Below are 23,858 nucleotides of genomic sequence, written 5' to 3'. Positions count from 1 at the left end.
CTGCCCCTCCTGTGGGCAGGGTCGGCCGCCGCCCGGGACCTCCTTGCTCTGCCCTTGGAACGAGGCCCCTCGGCTGGGCCCCGCCCTCGCCCTGGGGGTGCGGTTCTCTGGACTTCCCCTGCGCCCCTTTCCTATTCCCCTTGTTTGTTCATTTAACTTGGAATGATAAACAGAGATGATGATTTACAACCCAAGTCTTCCTTTTTAAGAAATATTTCTGGCACTGGTTTTCAATTTTGCAACTGTTCTTACAGGAGCTATTCTTAGGCGCGTCGCAGTGTCTCTTTTTCGGAGCATGCCGCCAATCTTTATATAGACACCTTCTCCATTTTTGAGTTTCTTTATATAGATATCTTCTCCATTTTTGGTTTCTAATCTAGATACATCTTTGGTCGGTGTGTTAGGGATCATTTTTTTTTTTTTTTACAGGAAAATAAGAATGTAAAGGGCTCTCCTAGGGAGAAACTTTCAGCTAAGAGCGGATGATGTGGCGTAGGTGGCGGCAGAGGATGCCGGAGACATTGGAGAGGACCAGGGGCAGGGCCAGGGAGCTGGGGGCCAGGGGGGTGGCATCCTCAGGTCAGGCTGCGGGCCTGGGCGCCCCCCAGGGAGGCCCCGGGGAGCCTCCTGTTGATGTCTGCACGTCCTGGCTCAGAATATCAGCCGAGATCTGCAAGTTGTGACGGGTCACGCAGATTGCCCTCCGGGTTCAGGCTGAGGTGGTTGGATTTGGGGGTTTGGCCATTTTCTGGGTCAGGCCCCAGAGGCCCTCTGGGGCCAGGTGAACCTGTGTGGGGACACGGGGCTGGCTGGTGGGGGATCCAGGACTTGAGCTCCAGCTAAGGCTCTTTGCTCAGTGCCCGCGCCCTCCACTCTCCGCTCTGCATCCATTTCAGCAGCGGGTCGGGTGGTCCCTGGGTTGCATTACAAGTTACTGGGGCGGGGGGGTGGGGTTGGGATTCCAGCGGAGCTGGTCTTCCAGGGCCTCTGCTGCAGGGAGATTCGGTGACCCAAGGATGGTGTTTGCCAGCTTGTCAACAGGTGGCAGCACTGCCGGGGATGCCTTTCAGGGCCTGGGCACCGTGCGCAGAGCGGTCAGCCTCCCAGGAGCACCCAGCGTTCTCACCGTGGCCCCAGCCCCCAGCCCCCAGCCTCGCAGCGTCCCTGTTCGTAAACTCCGGAGGAGAACCCTAACAGCAGCTCTTCCTTGGGCGACACCTGGGTTACTTTTTAGCAGGATATCATTAATTTGTTACCACAGCTCCTGACGTTGCCACTGGGCAATGCCGGATGACAGGAGAGCCTGCCTGGGTAACTGCCGAGGCCCCTGGGTGTTAATCTCTTCAGCGCCCTTCTTTGCTTCCCTGTGAAGTACCTCGTGTTCCTTTTGAAATAAGGAATAAAAATCAATAGACAGTAAAGTAAATGTTGTAAACGGCCTCGGCGCTGAGCCTGGCATTGGGGATTCAGAGACGGAAGGAAGTGTGGTCCTGCCTCCAAGAGCGGGCAGTCTTAGGGGGTGAACATGCGTGTGGGGGATGCATGCGCTGAATTGAAATGCAGGCAGTTTGAAGGCACACACGCTGGGCAGGGCCACAGAGCCTCCAAAACGGCACAGCTGGCTGGTGAGGAATGGACATCAGCCACTGGGAGACTGGGGAGAAATGGGGAGAAAAAGGTGCAAGCCCTTAGAAATGACCTGGGTGATAAGGGTGGCCTGGCTAGAGTGGGCCGGGCAGGTATTTGTGGAGCCCGCGGTGCGCCCGGCCTGGCCCAGGTGCTGGGGTCAGTTGTGCGCAGAGCGGAGCCCCTGCCCTCTGGGAACTTGTGTCTGAGGAAGGGAGGCAGGCGGTTAACAAATGCGGAGTGAGCGTTGCCTGTCAGCTGCAGTCAAGTGGCAGTGAGGGCGCTGGAGAAAAACAAAGCAGGGAAAGGGGTACCTGGGGCCTGGGATGGGTTGCCATGTTTGGGGACCAGTCAGGGCAGAGGCCTAAGGAAGTGCTGGGCAGCCGAGCAGAGACGGGGCGTGCGCAGGCCTGTGGCAGGAGGCGGCGGAGGCCCGGGTGATCAGAGTAGAGGATAGAGGTGGGAGCTGCAGGAGAGAAGGTGCAATCAGAGACACGAGAGGGGGGGTGCCCATCAGGCAGTCTCGTGGGCCCCGGTGGGGACGGCAGGTGGCTTTTGGAGAGTTTTGAGCAGAGGAGGGGCCAGCCCGGTCCGCATCTTAGAAGGCTCGCACAGCTGCTCTGTGGGGACTGGACAGCAGGGATGAGGACAGAAGCAGAGAGACTGGGCAGCAGCCTGTTCCATTAACTCAGGGGAGGCAGGGTGAGGCTGGGACCAACGTGCTGGCTGGGGCCAGGGTGACACATGGTCAGAGTCTGGGCGCAGTTTGAAGGTGGACATGGGGACCTGGGAGATGTTTCCCAGCACTGCTCCTTGCCTGGGGAGGAGGCTAACACTGTGGTCTCCTCTCTCCAGGCCAGCTTGGTGCTTACTCCAGGGCTTCTCTCGGGAGCCCCTGCTGCCAGGCACCATGACGGTGCGGGGGGCCGCACTGGCCCCGGACCCAGCATCGCCCACGACCGCGGCAGCCTCGCCCAGCGTCTCCGAGATCCCCGAGGGCAGCCCCACGGCCATGGAGCAGCCTGTGTTCCTGATGACAACTGCAGCCCAGGCCATCTCCGGCTTCTTTGTCTGGACGGCTCTGCTCATCACCTGCCACCAGGTACCCGGGCCCGTCACAGCCCCTGCGCCCAAGGGCCCAGGAAGGATCCTGAGAGGTTTCTAGTCCAACAGAGTGTTAGCCGGCTAAGGCAGGCACGGCCCCAGGAGCAAATAGACCCTGTAGGAGCTGATTTCTTGCTCACTCCCAGCCCAGCGCAGGTCCCGTTCCGTTTGTGGCCCTAGTGTCTTGCAGCTTCAAGGCATTGCCCACCTGATCTCTGGGAGGAGGGACCTGTGGCAGGCCCTCTGCATAGTTTACCTTCTAGAGCCAGAAATGACACTCGTCACTTCCTCCCGCCTTCCGTGGGCCAGAACTGGTCACGTGTCCAGCCTGAGCTGCAGGGAGCCTGGGGACTGTGCAGGAGCTCGTGGATGTCAGTGGCCCCTTTGCAGATGAGAAAATTGAGACCCAGAGAGGGAGAAGGGGTGGGAACTAGCCTGGTCACGTAGCCAGGTTGGTAGAAATCACACCTCCTGCCCCCTCTGCCCAGGCCCAGAGGAGCCCGGCGTGGGCTGAGACATGCCTTGGCTGCCTGAGGAAGGGGAGGTTGGAAGGTTATCAGCAAAGACGGAGGCTGAGCCTGTTCGGGCCCCGCCTCGGCTCCTTACGCACTGCCCTTGTGTTCCCTGTCCATTCTAGAACCCAGCTGCTTCCAAGGCAGTTGGCTCATTGCAGACGGGGAATATTTTGTTCTTTTCCTCTGGAGCCCAGGGTTCGGCCAGGCCAGGGGTGAAGCCGTGAGAGCTGTGATGGCGGCTTGGGCTGCTGGGACGGGGATCGTGGCTGGAACAGCTCTTGGCATTTGTGTGGAGCTTTTATTTTTCCCCCTGCTTTCTAAAAACTACATTTCATTCTCCCGACTGCCCAGTGAGGCAGGAGCGCTGCTGTGTGTCCCGGCTGGGGAAGTAGGACAGGGTGAGGACATCACAGCGGTCCCTGAGCCAGGAAGGGCTTCCTTCCGTCCCGCCCCCCACACCGTACGTCAGTTATGGGACGCAGGGGGTGGGCGCTCACCCGCATGCCCGTGTTTCAGCTCCACGGCCCAGGGACCAGGTATTTAGGAAGGTGGGGCGTTGGGGGCCACACTGAAAGTCTCCTTGACCCACTCAAGCCTGTTTGTGCATGAGGATCCTGGGCGCTCATTACAGCTGGATTCCCTGGCCTATCCTTGGCTCGGGTTTGGAGGTCTGGGGTGTGGTGTCAGGCCTCTGTCTGGGAGCCTGGCCTTCGCGCCTCGCCTGCACCCCACAGATTTTCTGCACCCTGCGGTCTGATGCTTGCAGCAGCCTCACCCCGGAGGCTTCATTGTCCCCACGTACAGGGGAGGAGGCCGAGGCTCAGGGTTGAGTATCTTGGTCACAGAACTGCCAAGTGGCAGAGCTGGCTATTCCCTCAGCTGGGCCCCTCCTCCAGCGGCACGGAGGGCCAGGGCGGGGCGGGGGGCACGCTGCCGTGACAGTCGGTCCCCGGCTGACGCAGCCCCTCTGCCCCTAGATCTACATGCACCTGCGCTGCTACAGCTGCCCCAACGAGCAGCGCTACATCGTCCGCATCCTCTTCATCGTGCCCATCTACGCCTTCGACTCCTGGCTCAGCCTCCTCTTCTTCACCAACGACCAGTACTACGTGTACTTTGGCACCGTGCGCGACTGCTATGAGGGTGAGGACCTGCGGGCGGGGCGCCGAGAGGGCCTGGGCCAGGCGGGCCACACCCCTCTTGCCGTGTCTGGGGGCCACTAGCCACCCTCCCCCGTCCCTCCTCGAGGGGCCAGTCCTCACTTCTGACCCACCTCAGGGCTTCCACCCAGGCCCAGAGCGGCAGGTAACTGCACAGGTGTAGCCAGAGCCTCACCTTGCTGGCTCCCTTTGCGCTGTGGCTCCTGCAGCGCCACCTCAGACAGCTGGAAGCAGCGGCCCTCCAGCTGCACCTCATTTCTCAGTTCTGGTGTCACTGGTGGGTGTGTGGGCAGGAACAGCCGTCCGTTTGTAGGTAGAAACCCCAGGTACAGAGTGGCTGGGGATTTCCCGGGGTCTGCAGCGCCGCGCCGCCGGCAGGGCTGGGCTTCCAGCCCCGCCTGCCTCAATCCTGAGTGCTTTGTCCCAGGAGAGGTCCTGCTGTGCCGCCCAGGAGGGTGACTCACCGCCTTTTGGGGGCCCCGTGCTTGCATGCGCTGCAAAGCATCGCCTGCTCCGCTGCGGAGCTGCAAGCACAACCAGGCCCAGTGCTTGCGCTGCGCCGCACCGAGGACCGCGCCGCCCCCCCCCCCTCCCCGGGAGCCCCGGGAGCCTGTGCCACCTCAACCGTCATCGCAGGGACAGGCTCATCGCAGGGACAGGCGTGCTCTCTCACTGGGCCCCGTGGTCCTGGCCTGGGGAGGGCAGGGAGCTGAGGCTTAGAGAACGAGCTGGGGTCTGGGGGGGAGGCAGAGGAGGAGTCCGTTCTGGGCTAAATCGCAGGGGTGGGAGGAGTCCCAGTGTGCCCAGCTTGGGGTGGGGGTCTGTGCGGGGTCTGGTGGCTGGAGGAGGCATTACACTGGGAGGCAAGGACAGGGACACACACAGTCTTGCAGACCATACACAGAAGCTGAGATCTTCTTTCTTACTGTTTGTTGATGCGTAAAAATATGACGCAATGGGAAATTGCAGGTTATAAAAACCTCTATGTAGACCGTGGGGAAAGGAGGGAGAGGAGGGGCCCGACGCCCCAGGACAGGCCAGGGATGCCCTGGCCTGCGCCCTGACAGGCCAGCAGGGTTGCGGGGAGGGTCCCTGGAGTCAAGATCCTCGCCTGGACGCTCACTCCTCTCTTGTGGCCCTGCGTCCCCATCTGCTGGGGCTGCACTGCCGGAGTCCGCGGTCCTCCCTGTGCTGCGCCCAGGCAGCGCTGTCTGTGACCGATTACCTGCTCCCCCGACCCAGGAGGGCTTTGTCCTTGGCCCTGGGCTTCAGGAATATTGGGGTGTGTGCTCGTCCCCCAAGAAACTGGAGTCTCTGTTCCCGCTCCACTTTGAACCTGCGTGTCCCTGAGGACTCGCAGGGCGTGGAAGGTGCCTCTGGGCTCGGCGAGGACATTCAGGCGCCTCACACACTGTGCCCCCCCAGGCCCCTTCAGCCTCACTGGCCTCCTTTCTGGCCAGGGCCCCTCGAGCGTTTGCCCATTGCCCACAGACCTCTCCTCCGGCCGGCTCCTCCGACACCTCCCTCTTGGCTCCAGTGCCCCTCAGAGAGGCCGCCCACGCCAGCACCCTGGCTGTGTCCTCACGGCCGCCCTGCGGTTTGCGGCGAAGTGCTGCCTGCTTGGTTCTCACCCTCCTGAGTAGACTGTGGGCTCTCTGAGCTGGGCCCATGGTAGAGGCTCACTCATTCTGGACTTTTTGAATGAGTAGGGGACCTTACAAAACACCTGCTGTTTGCCTTGTATTCACCCACATGGGGCCTCATTAAATCTCCTGGCTGGTGTTGCTGCCCGGCTCTGCCAGGTGAGCGTGCGGAGGCCAGGTGGGGCTCCAGCGCCTGATGTTCCTGGAAGCAGCAGGAGTGTCCCCAGGGAGACCTCTGGGGACCCAGGGAGCCACAGGGGCTGGGGCTGGAGAAGGTGGGGCCAAGCACCCTCTTCCACTCAGCTGCCAGCCTCGCATGGGTGCCCAGGAGCAGCCTCTGCCTGCTGGTCCCTTCAGAAGCGGAGAGCCGTCCCCTGCCAAGGGGGCCTCTCCTGTGTGGTCGGGGGCAGGCCCTGACGGCTGGGGTGTGGCACAGAAGGGGGCACGGCCCGGGAGCGTCCGCATCCCCCTCACTCCGTGCCCCGGAGGTGGTGGCAGATGGGGTGGCTCCCCCGACTCCAGAGGCCTCTCTGTTCAGGCCCTACCTGTCAGGACCTTCCTCCCAGCCCTGTAAACCTGCAAAGGTCTTCCTGGGAAGTCTGCATCTCCTAGCAACGCTGTTGTTACCGGGGCCCCTCCCAGGGAGTTTACAGGCGAGGCCTCAGCTGCCCTGCGGCCCAGGCTGCCTGAGTTCACCAGCGTGTGGTGTCAGAGTTCACCCTGCCCTGTGCCCTTTCCCGCACCTCTGCTCCGCGACTCGGACCCTCTCCCACTGTCCTCACACCTACAAGTGCTGCAGGTGCCCCGGGAACTGCCCCTGCAGGCTTGGTGATGGGGTGTCCCTTAAAGTTCAGAAAGAGCCTACCACTTTGTTCCACCCTTCCCCCTAGTCCCCTGAGACCCGGCAAGGGGCAGGGATGGCCAGGCAGACGTTGGCTTTTCTTCCCTTTCTTTTTCTTTTCCTTTTTTAAAAGATTTTGTATATTTTTTGGAGAGAGGGGAAGGGAGGGGGAGAACATCAATGTGAGAGAGAAGCATCTATTAGTTGCCTCTGGCACGTCCCCAACCAGGGATTGAACCCACAGCCTGGGCATGTGCCCTGGCTGGGAATTGAACCAGTGACCTTTCACTTTGTGGGATGATGCTCAACCCACTGAGCCACACCAGTCAGGGCTGCTTTTCTTTTTAACAAAATTAAACCAGCTAACATTTTACTTTTATTAAAGTCATATGTGCATATGGTAGAAACAAGCTGCCCCAACTCCTCCTCACTTCCAAGGTCACTGTACTTGCAACTTTTTCAACTTTTTTTCCCCCCTAAATAACCTAAGAATGTGTTCATTCTGTTGTTTATTGATCTTTCGATTTTATGTAGTATGAAGTAGTAACTTCCTACTCCGGAAGGTTTTTGATTTAGGCACTCACCTCCAACTATACACGCCCACACACAGTATTTTCTTCTTCGGCTTTTCAATGGGACTGTACCCAGTTTTTTCTAAGTCTGCATTTTGTGTTTGCATTATAACATGTCTGTAAATAGTGTTCAAAGCCGAGCCTTCTGGTGTCCCGAGATGACATTTCCTTGTACAGCTTTGCTTTTCCTCTGCCTACTATTGTCTTGCTCTTTGGTTTTCTCTGTATTCTGTGTATCTATCGTTAATTTGTTCCCAGATGCTTCACTGAGGACAAAGCGAGCCCTCTCTGGTGTGAGACGCATCAGTTGCTCTGTTCGCTGCGGTCTCCCTCGGCCGTGTTCCTCCGGGGGCCCTGCCCTTCTCGCGCTGGCCTGGAGGTCCGGCCCCAGCTGCTCCGCTGGGGCCCTGGGTCGTTCTTCCGTTGTCGTCCTGGGAATCCCGGTCCCCCCCCTGCCCCCCGCAACCACCTGGTCCCTGGATGCCATTTTCTCCTTGTTCATGACTCGTCCATTTGAGTGCATGTTTCAGGAGCTGCCAGGGAAGGGGGGTACGTGGGAGTTGTAGTTTTTGGAATCTGAAGCTTGTCTGCAAATATATATCGTATTGTTCTCTGTGATTAGTTTTCACTGTGAATACAATTTTAAGTTGGAAGTCACTCACTTGCCCTCTGAATTTTGAAACCATGTTTTTCACTGTCTTTTAGCTCAGTGTTGTTTTTGGAAAGTCTGCTGGATTCAGAGTCTTCTTTTTAAAAATTGCTTTGAGAGAGTGAAAGAGATCAATTTGTTATTCCACTTATTTAAGCACTCATTGGTTGATTTTTTTTTTTTTTTAGGATGTTATTTATTTGTAGAGAGATGGGAAGGGAGGAAGAGAGAGAGAGAGAGAGAGAGAGAGAGAGAAGAGAAACATCAATGTGTGAGTGATACACTGACTGGTTGCCTCCTGCCCCCAGCTGGGGATCTGGCCCACAACCCAGCCACGTTCCCTCTAGGGAATAGAACTGGTGACCCTTTGGTTCTTGGGCTGGCGCGTAATCCACTGAGCCCCACCAGGCAGGCTCATTGGTTGATTCTTGTATGTGCCCTGACCAGAGATCAAACCCACAACCTTGACGTCTCTGGGTGATGCTCTAACCAACTGAGCTACCCAGTCAGGGCTGGATTCTGATTCCCCCCCCTTTTTTTTTATTTAGAACTTTTTTGGGGGGGGAAATGTTACTGTATTTTTTTCCGTTGGATTCTGATGCCCAGTTTCTGTGTGTGACCTGCTTTTCCCCCTTGCTTCCAGGGCCTTTGTTCCCAGTGTTCCGAAGTCTCACCGAGGTGGGATGTTCGCTGTGCAGGCGCCTGGTGGGCCCTTCGCTGCACAAACGCGTGTCCTGAGTTCTGGGAGATGCTCTTATATAGTCCTTTGCTAATTTTGTCCCCTCTAATTTATTCCTCCTTTCAGGGATTCCTCTTAGTGGGATATTGCACTTCCTGGATCGACCTTCAAATTTTCTTTACTATGTTCCACTCTTTTGTTCTGTTTTTCAGAAGCTTTTTTTTTTTTAATTTACCTTAGAGCTTTTCTACAGAAGGTTTGTTTTCTTTACCGTGTTGTAAAACGTCAGGCGCTCTCTCCTGTTGTTTTATTTTTTTTATAGTCCCTTGTGCTTGCTTTGGAGAGAGTATCCCCCCTTCTGTGGGGCGCTCATTGTAGTTTTCTTCTGTTTCCTGCATCCCCTCTGTCTCCTGACTTCCATGTTTGTTTGCTTGCTCTTGGACGTGGGTGTTGGACGTTCTCCTCAACTGTCCGGCGTCCTTGGCTATTCTTCATATTTAAGGATGGAGCTCGCCCTGCCGGGCTCCCCGGTTGGGTGACAGGACAAGAGCCGTTTCCTGTGTCACGGTAATGCAGTGGTGGGTACCAGCCCCAAAAGCAGATATTTTGATTCAGGGCCCGTTTCCCCAGAGAATCGCGTTCTCCTCTCCTGCCTGTGTGGTAAGGGCTGGGCAGGCTGAGCTGAGGGTGCAGCGGGGACACGGGGCCTGGACGTCTCACTGTCTGTATTCAGACCTCGTCTCCCTGTTTCGTGCCCGTCTCCTCATTGCTGCCCTCAGCCGAGCGACACTCTCCGAGGACAGAGTCCACTCAGCCTGTCTGGAAAGTGAAAGCCCCACAGCTCCGCGTGGGTTCACATAGCCAAGTTTTCCATCCACACCCTCACCTACAGCCACCAGAACTGCCTGGTGTGTCGTCCAGTTCCAGGGGTCCCTGGGCTTCTCACTGGCTGGCCCCCTCCCCTCCCTAGTTAGTGACCACGCTGCATCTTCCAGAGCTTTCGTCAGCATTGCTTGTCGGCTGCCTCTGGTGCCATCTCCTTGTCCCTGAAGGCTTGTACTTTTCCACCCATTCACTCTCATTCTAATGGCATTCTGGGGGGAGGAGGAATGTGCAGAGAAACAGCTTAAATGGGGGGTGGTATTGCCATTTTCGAAGAACAGGGCCAGTCTCTGAGAATTAGTTGATTTGCCCAGGGTCCCGCTGCTCCCGCATCTGCCATCTGGTGCGGGCCGTGCATCACACGGCAGTAGCAGCGCCAGGCAGGAGGAGGAGGGGTGGAAACCAGCCCCCTCACCTGCATTTAGTGTTTGATTGTGGTCAGAGCGGGGTAGCCCCAAACGATAGCTCTGAGACAGCCCCGAGGAGCCCTGTGATCTGAGGGGCACGGGGAGGCCACAGTTCAGAGGAGGGGGACAGCGTTCACAGTTCACGCTGCTCTACGCGGCCACTGTGTTCTCAGTAACATTTGTGTGGCACGTCACAGTTTTACCACATATTTGTCATTATTGTTAGCTCATTCTCACCTCCCGGAGTGTATATCATCATCCCCATTTTACAACTGCAAAACAAATTTGAGTAGGCTGCGGAACTTGCCCAAGATTTCCCAGACTATTTGCCAGAGGCCAGGCCCGCCCTGGAGTCTGAGTCCGGGACGTGCTCTGTGCCAGGTCTGCTGGAGGAGCACAGGCCGAGTTTCTCCCCTGGCGAGATGCGCACTCTTGTTAGGGGAGATGTTACAGGCATGGAAGAATCAGTTCAAGAACGAGGCCTCGTTCACCCAGTTTCAGATTCTGGACCAACTTAGCTTCCTGGAATCTGGCCCAAGAGGAAACCTTTTCCTGGGCAGAGCACAGGAGAGCCCAGCTGAAGGCTTGCACGCAGGGCCGCGGCAAACCTACGGGCTGGCGTGCTGCCAGGGAGATGCAGGGCTCAGGCCGTGGCCCCGACGGAGCCGGGGACCACACGAGCCCAACTGATGAGAATAAAGAAAAACATTCAGGAGAAACCAGGAGGGGGTCTTGAGAGATCAGAAACAGCATTCCAGGGGGCAAGAGGCAGGGTCCGCAGAGGACAGGAAAGCCATGAGCGACGAGGGAGGAACAGCCTCTGGAGCAGTGCGGAGTCCGGGGCCGTTTGCACCGTGGCCACCTTGGCGGTAGTTCAGTGTATTCATTGTTGTCCGTGATGGTCATCGGTCACTGAAGAAGGGGAAGGAATGTTCTGAGGGAGGCCCCTTTTACTGAGCAGAGAAGATTTCTTCTCTTTCTTTTTTTTTTTTTTTTAAGATTTTATTTATTTACTTTTAGAGGGGAAGGGGGAAAGAAAGAGAGGAGAGAAACATCAGTGTGTGGTTGCCTCTCATATGCCCCCTACTGGGAGGCCTGGCCTGCAACCCAGGCATGTGCCCTGACTGGGAATCGAACCAGTGCCCCTTTGGTTCTCAGGCCAGCACTTAATCCACTGAACCACACCAGCCAGGGACAGATTTTTGTCCAAAGTGGTCAAAACTGAGTTTCCTGGGCTCACCCATGAGTTATCTGGAATGTGGAATGCCCCGCGTCTTCCCAAATAAGAACCAGAGAGTTTCTGTGTAGCGAAGACAGCTAGGCTGTGCGGCCGGCTTTAGGTGCTCAGGTTGTGTGGAGGAGGTGAGCTTGGAATGGCCGGTTGCACCCAGGGTCATTGAGGCTTGGAACACAAAATAGGGGTCCAGCGAGTGTCTACGGAACCAGACAGGTGTGCCTGACTTGCCTGTGGCAGGGAACTCATGAGGACTCCTGACCCGGGGAGCTGCCGGCAGACACTGCTGGGGGATCCTCTCTTTGAAGCCTTGGGGGGCTCTCAAGGCTATGCTGTCGCGGTTGTCCATTCAGGAGGGGTGCTGGGTGGGAGGCTGGGTTGGGAGCAGTCGCTTGGACTGCAACTTCCTATCTAGGCTGCTCCGGGTTAGAAAAGCTACCAGTGAGGAAAGATAGCCTGGAGTCTCGGGGTTGGAAGGGACCTGTAGCTTGTTGGCCACTCAGAACCCCTTTATAATGTCTCTGTTAAGAGGCTACCCAGCCCCCGATTGCATGCTTTCATTGGCAGAGAGCTCACTACCTTCCATCTCTGAAGACTGCCTGTTAGAAATTGTTTCTCCTACTAAGCAGAAGTCCCAGGATCCACCCCTGGGACCCAGTGAGTCCTGCCTGACCTTCTAGACTAGGTCACTGGCACTTACATGAAGAGAGTGATTCCTAATGTCCTCCCTCCAGGCCCCAAGGATGCAGTGCGACCCTCATCGCACCTCCCCTGGCCCGTCTCCCCCGACTGCGTGCGTTCATCTCTAGGCGTCTAGGGTGTAGCCAGAAGTTCCACACTCCTGCCTGTCCAGCGCAGGAGAGAGAGAGGCCATTCCTCACCTTGTTCTGGATGCTCCTTCAGATTGGGGGGCCTTGTCTCTGCGTCCCTTGGTCATTTAGGTGTCCCTGGGGCCTAGCATAGAGCCTGACACCGAGGCTGCCGTGGATATTCAGGGGGCACAGAGGTATTCTGTTGCTCTGGGGCCCCTCCAGGGACCAGAACTGAAACCGGGGTCAGAAGGGTAGTCAGACAACAAGGCTGCGAGATGAGAACCTGACCTCATCTTTTCCTTCCCTGTGTCCAGGGCCAGCATATCTTTGTGTCTGTTCCTGGGGTGGGTTGAGTTGTCCGTTTTAAACACCCTTGCCGGGGTGCTGGGGGTGGCTCTGTAGTTTTACGAGAAAGGATGGGTTTATCCAGATGGGTCCTGGTGTGGGCAGGTCCAGTCATCTTGGAGAGATTCTGTCTCGTCTCCCTTCTCTGAGAATGCGTTATTGACTCACTAATGACCCTCAAAAGGAAACCGTCAGCAGATGGGTATTTCACAGACTGGCTGGCCCCAGAGCACTGCTAAAAGGTCAAGAATCTTGAGCTGAAGGATGGATGACATTTGACAATTCCGACCAGTTGAACGGAACTTGACCATGTAATTCACAAGGGGACTCAGGCAAGGCTGTGAGCTCAGGCGCCGGGCTCTTCTGAGTGGGTTGCTGGATGGCGTAGCTTGGGAGGGCGGCTCCACGTGGAGGGGGCAGAACTCCAGCCCCTGTGGGTTTTCTGGAGGGCTTTGTCTTTGGGGACTGGAAGTCTGATCACCTTGGGGAAGGTACAGCTTCCCACCCTGGGAGAGGGTAAACTTGGGCACAGACTGAGTGTAGGCGGAGCCACCGGTCCCGCCTCTCCAAGCCGCGCCTGGAGCAGTGGCCCTTGCCACCTGGAGCCGTGGCCCGTGTCCATCCATTTATTCCTTCCATGTTCATTGTGTGGGAGTGCGAGGCCTCTGGTGGTCGTTGAGGGTGGGCCTCAGTTTCTCCCTGCAAGGAGTTTACAGTCTCAGAAGAACAACAGGCAACACGCCGTGGACTGCTCAGTGAGCGAAGGCTTGTGTAGGGCACCCTACTCCCCGCTGGGCCGTCCTCACAGCCGCCCCAGAAGGAAGGAGCGCTTGGGATCCTCAGCTTGCAGGTGAGGAAACCGAGGCACAGAGTACTCCTCGCCCAAGGCCACACAGCTCCTAAGTGGCAGAACCACGACCCACACCCAAGCAGCCAGGCTCCCGGGCCCACGGCTTTCCTGCTGCTTCAAGCTGTGTCTTGCGCTGGAAGGATCCAGTCGATGAGCAGAGAGACCACTGTGTGTGACGTGGGCATGGTCACAGGGCAGAGGAGGCCACCAAGGAGGAGGTGGCATCTCAGCTGGGTCTGCCTGTGGGAGAAAGCAGAGGGACCAGGATGTGTGACCGCGGGGAAGCGGGAGAGGTCATGGCACGTCCCCAGAACTCCAGCAGCAGCTTTATGTGTATTCCGCTTACTGTGGCTGTGTAAATAACTGTCCCCAAACGGACGGGTGTGAAACAGCCATTCACTTACTTGTTCATGGACAGGGCAGGTCGGGAACTTGGACAGGGCGTTGGGGAGGACGCTGTGTCCCTGCCCTACGGCGAAGACCCAGGCTGGAGAGGAATCTCCCAAGGTCCGATGCGCTTGAGTGCCTGGCAGCTGAGGGCAGTGCCTGCTGGGGGCCTCCCCCCTCTGCCCTCGCAAGCCTCTCGCGTGGGCTCCGCGCGAGGGCCAACCTGGGCTTCCTTGCCTGGTGACCAGCTCCAAGGGCAGGCCTTTCAGGAGCAAGAACCAGAGAAAAGCCCACGTGCCCATCAGCGGATGAGCGGATAAAACAAACTGTGGGACATTTACACAATGGAATTCTACTCGGCCGTAAAAAAGAAGAAAATTTTACCCTTTGCGACAGCAGAGATGGGCCTGGAGAGTATTATGCTAAGTGAAGTAAGCCTGTCAGACAAACACCATATGATTTCACTCATATTGTGGAATCTAATGAGCAGACCAAACTAACAAGCAAAACAGAAACGGACTCCTCGATGGAGAGCAGATGTCAGCTAGTGGGGGTGGGGAGGTGAGGGGGTGGAGGGATTGAGCAGAAAGGGAAAGGACTCGGCCTCGGACAGCCGTGTGGTGATTGCAGGGGGAGAGGGGTGTAAGGGGACAAAGTGGTAATGGAAAAAAATACCATAAAGATTAAATTAAAAGGAAAAAAGAAACCAGAGGAAAGAGACCTTTTCTAACCCCGACGTCAGATGTCGCCAAGCGTCACTTCTGCCGCAGCCAGCCTGGTCCCGCCACGTGCGAGGGCAGGAACGAGACCCCGCTCTCAGGAGGAAGAGAGTCAGCGTCAGAGGGCGTGGCCGCCCTGGAAGCTGCCCAGGCCGCAGCATAAGGGGCTGGCCTGGGGTGGACACAGCCGTTCTGCTGGGCCTCATGTGGTTGCGGACAAAGGTTATTAGCAGGCTGACATCAGACTTGGCTTGCTGTCCCCTCCCCATACCCCAAAGTAGGTGTTGTCATTGGCGAGTGATCTGGAGCCCCGTGGGGATGCGTGCGGTCACCAGACATCCGGAGCTGCTTCCCCACCAGGCAGGCGGTGCGCCGGCTCCTCTGCCCCGTCGGGGTGCTGGCCCCTGAGGAAGGCGGCAGGTGGCAGGGAGGGCGGGGACAGCCCACACTCGGAGAGCGCTGCTGAGTGCCAACCGCTGTCCCAGCCACTTTGCGTATTCACTTCACCCTCACAGCCATCTGTGAAGGTAGCTGCTCCTCTGTCCCCATTTACGGGTGAGGAAACTGAGGCACAGGGAGGCTCACAGCTAACAAATGGCAGACCCACATGGCAAACCCTCTGCTACGTGTCTGTAGAGGGATGATCACAGCTCAGTGTGGTAGGCGCCATAGGTCACGTTTATAGAGACCTGGGCCCCCTGCCCCCTGTAGACCTGAGTCCTTAAACAGGTCAGAGCGATTGCAAATGGCTGAGAGCACCCCAGATGCGCCCCTTCCCAAATCGCCGAAGGCCAGCTCTTGCCTCAGACTGCATGGCCAGGGTTGCACGGGCTCTGGCTGGAGCTGTGTATAGCGTCTGCATGTCAGTGGGGCCAGAAGTCACTGGCCTGGTGGTGCCGATCTGTCCCAGGGTGGGTGGTGTCTGGTGGGAGCGCTGAGGAAAGGCGCCACGGCATTGGGAACAGCCAGTGCGAGAGTGTGGAGGACACACTGACCAACCGAGGGGAAGAGGGGCCGCTGGGGTGGCTGGGAAGGAAGTGGGAGGGCTGGGCAGGGGCCTAGGCACCCGCCGCAACGCCTGAGTGCCAAGCCAAGGGGCTGCCCCGGGGAGCCTGGAAGGTCTTTGCTGCAGAGGATGGCAGGGTCCTGGAAAGGCGCCCTCTCTGACCCCACTTTGACCCTCGCCTTGGCCTTGCTCCTCTCCTGACTCCCACCCCTAGCCCCCCGGCCCCGCTGCCTCGCTCCCGGTGCGTACACCCCTGGGCCGCCCTGCATCAGGGTATCACCTTCACTCTGCTGACCCAGCAGAAATCCTTCGACCGGGAGACGTCACAGTGTGCTGCTATATTTATAACGTAGCATTTACAACATACTTCTTTGCTGGCAGTTGCTGTTGCAAATTTTGTGTCTTTGTGGGGCGGTCCAGCTGCGTCCTGATTCAGAAAGAGCTGACCCAGCTTCTCAAGACATTTGTGCTATATTCTCCATGTTTTGTGCAGACTAAGGTGCACTAAAGGCTGTTGAGCGGATCAAGGTGCTGCTCTCTTCTTCTTGCTTAGAATGTCTCCCGAGATCCCTCTGGAGAATGGTGGTTTCTAACACAAACAGAAAAGTGCATAAGACGAATAAGAAATTATAAAGCCAATACCTAGTTGAACCCCAGAGCAGGCCCACCACCAGCCCCACGAGTCCCCCTCGGGCCTGCCCTGAGCTCCCCTCCGCCCCACACTGTCCCGAGTTTGGGGGTGATCACTTCCTCGCTTTGCTTTACAGAGCGGCAGTGTCTACGCATCCCTGCGCAGCTCCGTTTGTCATCGCCTGGTTTTGATTACAAACGGAATCGTCACTGTGTGGGGTCCCGGGTCCTTGAGGGCTCTGTTGCCGCCTGTGACTGGCTTTTTCACTTTCATTGCTGTCCAGAGTGCTGCCATCTGTTTGCCCTTCCCGGTGATGTGACTGGTTTACTGTGGACACTCTTTTCACAGCCCTGGTCATCTACAATTTCCTGAGCCTGTGTTACGAATACCTCGGGGGAGAAAGTTCCATCATGTCAGAGATCAGAGGGAAGCCCATTGAGTGAGTACAGGCCCCCCAGAAGCCCCCCACACCACCCCGTTTCCTGGGCCTGACACTTCCAGCTGTTCTGGCGGCAGCTGGATGCGCAGACCCCTCTGCCTGTGGCCCCGGTCTGTTGGGCCTCTCTTGAACTTCCTGAGCAAGGCCATGAGTTGGGACTCTTGGGAGGGCCTCCCTGGCTCTTCCCCACCCCACCCCACCCCCCTTCCTGCCTTAGCCTGTTTCTTTCTTCTTGCACTTTTCACACTGGGGACCTCTCGAGTTGGTTCGCTACCCGGGCCCGTCTGCCCTGCTCCCTGGTGTTTTACCACATTCACAGACGCGCTCTGGTGCCTCCCTGTACTTGGCCTCAGGCTTAGGCTGCCTGGGCTCTGCGCCCCATCCCCACCCCACCCGGCCCTGCCCTGGCTTGTCTGGATGTGACGGAGCCCCACCTTCCCCCAGTCCTGGCTCTCTGCTCACTGTCCCCTCTCTGCATGTCTCTTCCAGGTCCAGCTGTGTGTATGGCACATGCTGTCTCTGGGGAAAGACATACTCCATTGGATTCCTGCGGTTCTGCAAGCAGGTATGTATCCCCAGCAACTGCCTGGGTCAGGAGTTGCAGGCCAGGGGCCAGGGGCTTGAGTCTGTGCCCTGGAGCAGCAGCTGTGGGGCTGTGCCGTCCTGGGTGACAGGGCCCGAGGACCTGCTGCAGGCTGCCCTGGGTCCCACCTGTGGAAATCCTGTTTCCTGTGAGGCCCTCCAAGCGCCAGGACCCGCTCCCCAAGCGGTCGGGGGTGCCCCTGCGTTCCCAGGGCGCGCTCAGAGGGGCAGCGGCAGGTGTCCCGGGCAAGTAGGGCTCCCAGGCCCTCGCTCGTTTCAACCCAGCCTCCGGGCGGGAATCAGAGGGGAGAACACAGGGATGCTGGGGTCTCAGTTTGCAAACGTCGCCAGCGGGGCTAGAGGGAAGCCGGGTGTCTGCGTACAGACCGGTGCCCAAACATGCCCGGCCAGTCCCAGTCTCTTCCCCGTCTCCCAGGTGGCAGTCCCGAGTCCAGCAGCTTTCGGCTCCCTAGCCGCCCTCCCTGTGGTCTGGAATTTCCTGGGCGGAGGCCCGTGGTATCGTGGTCAAGCGTGTGGGGCCCAGTGTCTGACCTGAGTTTGATTTCCAGCTTCTCTGACTGACCTCTGAGCTTTAGTTCCTTCTGTAAAATGGGCGTAATGACCTTGTTTCAAGAGATGCTTTAAAAAACAGGCCAGGTGGTGCGTGTAGAGTGGTAACACAGCGCTGGCACAGCGCCCATGGTCTCCTGCTCGGGGAGGGGGAGCCACGTGTCCTGCCTGGCTGGCGTGACATCAGCTCAGTCTCCTCTGGGCTCCACAGAGCCTTGCAGCCCCTCAAGCATCCCCAAGAGTAACGGGGGGACGGGGAATGAGACCCACAGCCGGTCGCTGTGGCCCCCCGGAGGGTTGGCTTTTCTACCAACACTGTGTGGGGCCGCTGCCCCAGCACACCCACACCCACAGGCATCCCCCTGGACTCCCCAGGTCCCCGGTCTGCTTCCACACCTTCCTTCCTGAGGGTCTTTCGAAATGCGGGATCTGCCCCCTGGACCTGCAGGGGAAGAGTTAAAGCTGTCTGGGTTCAGGGTGGGGCCTTTCCGAGCCATTGTTTACCAGTGGGTTTGGCTGCCCAGGGCCCTTGTGACTCACTGCCTTCTTTGGTGATTATATTGTGTACAAAGTTTTGATCCCATGATCACTCGCTTCAGTCGCCTTGTTATGAATTATCCCCAGCCCTGTGGGCTCGGATGTTCCTCTGTTGTTCCTGGAGGTGGCAGGGAGAGGTAGGAACAGGAAGAACAAAAGAAGCCTCTGTACCCGCTCCCGTGCTGGGGAGAGCGCCAGCCGCAGCTTCGTCCCAGGGCACGGAACTGGGCCAGCGCCCAGGCCCGCGTCTCCTGTCACTCTGTCACTTCAGCTCTTCTGTGCCTCAGTCCCTCATCTGCGGCAGGGTGACGGCGGCACTTACCTGATGGGGCTGCTGTCGGCATCAAGTGAGCTGGCCCAGGACAGCACCTGCCTGTGGCCAGGCTCTTAAGTCTGGCTCACGCAGTGCGGTGGCCTCTGTCCCTTGACACGGCAGATGATGGTCCCGCCTCCGAGCCGGGTGTGTGACAGCCACGTTGCACCTCCAGCCCCTGTCACGTGTCACACGCCTCTCCTGGTGGCAGCCCCACCGTGCAGACCACTGGGGCTCCCCCGCAGACCTCGCCCCAAGTCCCAGAACTGTGGGTTCAGCCGGCTATGTTCTCTGCTCCGGGGCCCTTGCCTTATTGGGGGCCACACTAGCGTACGCTTTTCAACTGCGCCCACCGCCACAGAAAGGGCCTTGTTGCTTGGATTTATTTGATTTCAAGAGGAAGGTGGTTCTAGTGATGTTCTGGGCACCGCGGGCACCCGGTTTACTGGGGCCTCTGTAGGGAGCTGAGAAAACCCAGGGAAGGAATTCTTCTGGGGGTCGGGCAGGCTGGCCCTGGCCTTTGAGTGCATGGGGTGGGGGACACACCTCAGGACACCCTGTTGTCTCGTGCTGCAGTCCCCGCACAGTGACCCTGTCACGAGGGGACTGGTTACATCCATCCACCAGAGGCTAAGTGGCCACTCGCTCAAGCTCCCGTAGCCGGTCACTTGCGAGGCCAGAAATCAAGCTCAGATGTCCCAACTGTAGGCCTGGGCGTTGGGCAGCTCCCTGTCCTGTGCGCCTGCACATCCTCTCCATCCCCAGTAGGACCCCAGCCCGAGGCAGATCCTGGACCCAGACCCAGGCCCAGAGCCAGGGGGCGGGGGGCCAGGCCCGGGGAGCAAGGAGGATGAGGGGGGCCCTTACCCATCCCCGCTCCCGCTGTGGCCAGTCCCTTGGGCAGGGCCCTGGCTCAGCCCCCGCCCCGTCTTCCCTGGCGGCCTCACCGCTGCTGCTTGTCACCGGCACGAAACCTTGCCCTTGTCCGCTCTCTGCCTCTGGGCCCCAGTGTGAGTCGCTCCCTCTGCCATTCCGCTTGTCCCTGTCGCGTTCCTCCCGGCTCCCCTCTAGTGGCGCATCCTGTCTCCTGCCCCTCCGTCCCTCCACCCATCATCTGGCCTTCCTTCACGTCCTCGTCTTCTCACGTAGCCGGGCTGCACTGCCATCAACCGGCCTATTCTGCTCTCTCCCCTGGACGGCCGTCCCCTTGGGAGGGGACACGGGGCCTCCCCACCCCCAGCATCCAGGGCAGGCCTCCCTGCCAGAGGAGGTGCTTGTCACATGGTTTCTGTCCGCACCCTTATCTCAGCTTTCTCCCTGCCGCAGGCCACCCTGCAGTTCTGCGTGGTGAAGCCGCTCATGGCTGTCAGCACCGTGGTCCTCCAGGCCTTCGGCAAGTACCGGGACGGTGACTTTGAGTAAGCAGCGGGTCCCCCGGGGGAGTGCGAGGGGGAATGTTGGTTCTGGGGTAGATGGCCCTGCCCAGAGACCCGTGCCCTGGCTGAGGGAAGGGGGTGGCCGCGGACTGGCCACACACGCGCACTCAGGACCTTCCCCTGAGCCAAGGCCAAGGTGGCCCCAGCCCTCCTTGTGCCTCTGTGCATCCCTGAGCTGCGAGGCCCGGGCCTGGCAGTTGGTGGCGCTTGGCCCCGCTTCTGGCACAGGAACCCATCGATCCCTCAGCATCGTCACCTTCACGCGCAGGCCGCCGCGTGGGGCCCTGGGGTGGGCCTGGAAGGACAGTGGCTACCCGTTCCCCACAGTGGGAGCAAGGGGGCCAGAGCCCTGAGAGGCTGCTCTCGGTCCCCGGGTAGAAAGCTTCTCCCGTGAAAACTGTCCGCAGGCATTCGGGGGGTTAGAGAGGGGACCTGGGGGCCGTGGGCTGGCGAGCACTGGGCATGCACCACGTGAACTGCATGCGATGGCCCCCCAGGGCAGGGGAGCAGGCAGGGCTCCGTGGGATGTAACTTGGCTCAAGCGGAAAGAGCAAAGCTGAGCCCCTAGTTGCGCTGACGCCTGTCGTCTGACCGTTGGGCTGAGCTCCCCACCCCTGGCCACACTGGCTGCCGCGCGTGGCCCACAGAGCTGCAGGCAGGCGGCTCAGACGCGCCCGTGAGTGAAGCAGGGGCGCAGGTCTGTCGGATCGCGGCGCACCCCCGGCACCCCCGCCCCCTCACTGCTTGGGGAGCACTGCTGAGAGCCACAGGAGTTGGCATCGGGGCAGGGCACAGGGTGGGGGGCCCTTGTCCCTCAGAAGGGCCTGTCCAAGCCAGAATCCTTCCCCACTTCCGCAGCGTTGCCAGCGGCTACCTGTACGTGACCATCATCTACAACGTCTCCGTCAGCCTGGCCCTCTACGCCCTCTTCCTCTTCTACTTCGCCACGCGGGAGCTGCTCAGCCCCTACAGCCCTGTCCTCAAGTTCTTCATGGTCAAGTCTGTCATCTTTCTCTCCTTCTGGCAAGGTGAGCCTCTTACCAGCCCCTGTGAGGCTGGCGTGTGCCACACTGCCCCCTAAACCTCGTCCCCTTCCCCCTGCTTGCCGTCTCCAGTGCTCCTGGGGCCCAGGCCCTGAGGTCACCCTTGGGTGGTCCCAGCGTGGAGCTCCAACCACTGGGCGCCCACAGCAGGAGAAGCCTCTACCCTCAGGGGCCTTGGTAGGAGCCATGGCGAAGCTTCGGTGGGGCTGCTCATGGATGGGGGGACCAAGAGAACCCTGCATAATCGATGACATCTCGGTGTTGGTGGCCAGAAAGGATCTAGGGGCACGGGGTTTCTCAGTGGCCTTGGCCGTGTCAGCAGCCCCGCCCTGCGGGATCAACTGTGGGCCCTGCTTCCAACCGCCTGGCGTGTGGCTGGTGGGGGCACTGGGGGCTGGGAAGGAGGTCGGCCTGGGCCAGACACGCCCCCCTTCCAGGCATGCTCCTGGCCATCCTGGAGAAGTGTGGGGCCATCCCCAAGATCCACTCGGCCCGGGTATCAGTGGGAGAGGGCACCGTGGCGGCTGGCTACCAGGACTTCATCATCTGCGTGGAGATGTTCTTTGCAGCTCTGGCCCTGCGCCACGCTTTCACCTACAAGGTCTACGCTGACAAGAGGCTGGATGCACAAGGTATGAGCCAGGGTCCTGGCGGTGACCCCCAGCAGGAGGGGTGTGACTAGCCCTGCCCAGGGCCCCGCTGCCCTGGTGTCCTACAGGCACGGAGGGCTCGGGAGTCCCCAGGTGTGTGTAGGTGTGGCCAGGAGGCCAGGCCCACCTTTTACAGCAGGTCTGGGGTTCGGAGACCCAGAGGTGATACGGCCCAGTAACCCTTGGGGAAGGTCAGGGCACAGGTATTAGAATAGTCAGGTTCCTGGCATTGAACATAGTTACCCATTTTATCCTAGAATTCTGTTTCTAAGCTGCTTTTTTTTTTTCCCCAACCTGATTACTTCTCAGAAACAGACTCATGTGGTAATAGCTTTGAACAGCCTTTTTTTTTTCTCTTTGTTTCTTTTTACACCTGTTGCTCTTCCTCTCTGTTAGACCAGAGATAGGAAACTGTAGTTCTACACCAGAGCACCCTGGAGAGTCTTAAAAGCCCCACGTCTGGCCCTCGGAGATTCTACAGTAACTGGTCTGGGCTTGGGCCGGACAGGGTGTGATTGGGGTGGGGGGCAGCCTCTGGCTGCTGCTGGGCAGGGAGGGAGGTCCAGGAGGGGACAGGAAGAGGAGGCTGGGAGTGCCTGAAATGATGGGACGGGGTGGCCTGAGGTGAGGATTGGGGGGTGGGGGTGGGGAAGCCTCCTGGCCTAGTCTGCGCTGGAGCTCGCCTGCCGCAGATCCCTTCCCACACAGCTGGGGGCAGGAACCCCACTTCCCCAGGCCCACCACCGTGCCCACCACAGGCCCCGGGCCGCCTGTACTGAGGACAGTGTAGAGGCACCGGCCTGGCCTGCGGCCGGGCTCCTCAGCCCCCGCCCCCTCACTGCCAGGTCCTTTCCCTGGTTGGGAGGAGGCCTGGGAATGCCTGAGTGGTTGCCGGAGGCACAGCCTGAGCCGTGCCCCAGGCCTCTTGGCTCGAGTTCCCAGCGCAGGCTGGCTGGGGGCTGTAGGAGCTTTTTCCGTATTTGACCGCACACTGCTCAGAGCCAGGAGCCGCTGGCCCCAGCTCACCGCTGCTGGCTGGCGTCCCCCTTGCTTCCCCCGAGGACCCCAGTTGGAAGGATCCAGTGAACACCTTCCCAGTGTTGAGGGACGTCCCTTGGCCATGGTCCTGACAGACCCTGCGCCCTCGGGAAAGTCACCTTTGTGCCGGGGGCCTGTGAAGGTTTCAGATGGTTGAAGGAACCATTTCTGCACGTGGTGGCCCTACCGAGGCTCTCAGGGACGCCCTGGCTGTCTTCTGACCCGCAGCCCCCCAGACACACCACCCCCAGTGGCCTAGCTCTGGCAGGGACCCCACCCAGCCAGGGGAAGCTGCTGCTCACCCTCGCACCCCGCTGTGCCGGTCCTGGCCAGCCGTGCACCCGCTGACCACAGTGCCCAGCCCCTCGCTCTCCAGCCGGGCATGGGCTCAGAGCCGTCTCTGCCCGCTGCGCGACCTGCACAAGAAGCCCCTGTCCCAGCCTCAGTTTCCTGTCTGGGAAGCAGCAAGAGGCCTGCAGAGCACGGAGCACAGGCCTCGTGGCCGCAGCCAAGCCTGCAAGAAGTGGGTGTGGGGGGTCCTGGCTCAGGGCAGGAGGTCGAGCGCGGACGGCCGTCCCGGTGTCCACTGTTTGTGCCCCATCCAGCCACAGAAGGAACCACCTCTAGGTGGGCTGCCTTGGTGTTGGAGGGGCCGAGGGGTGGGGGTGGCGGGGCGTGCGGTGGCGCTGGCCGCGGTGGTGGGCACGTGGCGTTCACTCAGCTGTCTTCTTGTCTTCTCTATTTCTCCTGCTTCCCTCCCCCTCCCCTGCCTGCCCTGCTTTTGCCCCGGGTTTGGCCGCGGGCAGTGCCAACATACGGTCCTTACGGTAGGTTCTGCTCTCAGTCTGCACGCCAGTCCCTCACGCCAGTCCTGGTCACTGTCACCAGCATGCCTCTCTCCCTAGCTGCTTCTCTTAGCTGTATCCCTGTCTCCTTCCCCACGTTTACCTCTGGGTGGCAGAGCCCAGAGCACCTGCCTGCCCAGGGCCGTCCTCTGTAGAGCTTGCCTGCATCTGCCCTGGTCTTTCATTGTCCTGAAATCCGCCCTGTCTGGTTCTGGGGCACAGCACTCATTCATGGGAAGCCAGGGGTGTTTAGCATGTCCCATGGCAGAGGATACGAAGGTGCAAAGAGCAGGCAAGTTCCAGCTTCAAGTTGAGGCTGAAGACCAGGATTCGAGTTGAGCTC

At 59.3% G+C, this 23,858-nt stretch overlaps 1 protein-coding gene across 3 annotated transcripts in view; it reads left to right on the top strand.

Annotated features, from left to right (window-relative positions):
* TMEM184B (transmembrane protein 184B) overlaps positions 1-23,858 on the top strand; it is a 48,141-nt gene that overhangs the window by 21,341 nt on the left and 2,942 nt on the right. For 2 of the 3 annotated variants that reach the window (XM_054582379.1, XM_054582377.1), the window contains exons 2-9: positions 2,482-2,728; positions 4,223-4,388; positions 16,411-16,501; positions 16,991-17,066; positions 19,830-19,921; positions 20,798-20,967; positions 21,420-21,614; positions 23,477-23,497. In XM_054582379.1, the coding sequence (XP_054438354.1) occupies positions 2,537-2,728; positions 4,223-4,388; positions 16,411-16,501; positions 16,991-17,066; positions 19,830-19,921; positions 20,798-20,967; positions 21,420-21,614; positions 23,477-23,497 (1,003 nt within the window). In that variant the 5' untranslated portion in view covers positions 2,482-2,536. The remainder of the gene's footprint in view (positions 1-2,481; positions 2,729-4,222; positions 4,389-16,410; positions 16,502-16,990; positions 17,067-19,829; positions 19,922-20,797; positions 20,968-21,419; positions 21,615-23,476; positions 23,498-23,858) is intronic. The other variant, XM_054582378.1, reaches the window with a different exon arrangement.

The sequence above is a fragment of the Pteronotus mesoamericanus genome, unplaced genomic scaffold (genome assembly GCF_021234165.1).
Source record: "Pteronotus mesoamericanus isolate MK-2021 breed Mesoamerican mustached bat unplaced genomic scaffold, CSHL_Meso_final contig_702, whole genome shotgun sequence".
In the NCBI taxonomy this organism is placed as follows: domain Eukaryota; kingdom Metazoa; phylum Chordata; class Mammalia; order Chiroptera; family Mormoopidae; genus Pteronotus; species Pteronotus mesoamericanus.
Note: the sequence above shows the minus strand (reverse complement) of the source record. Positions and strands in the feature narration are given on the sequence as shown.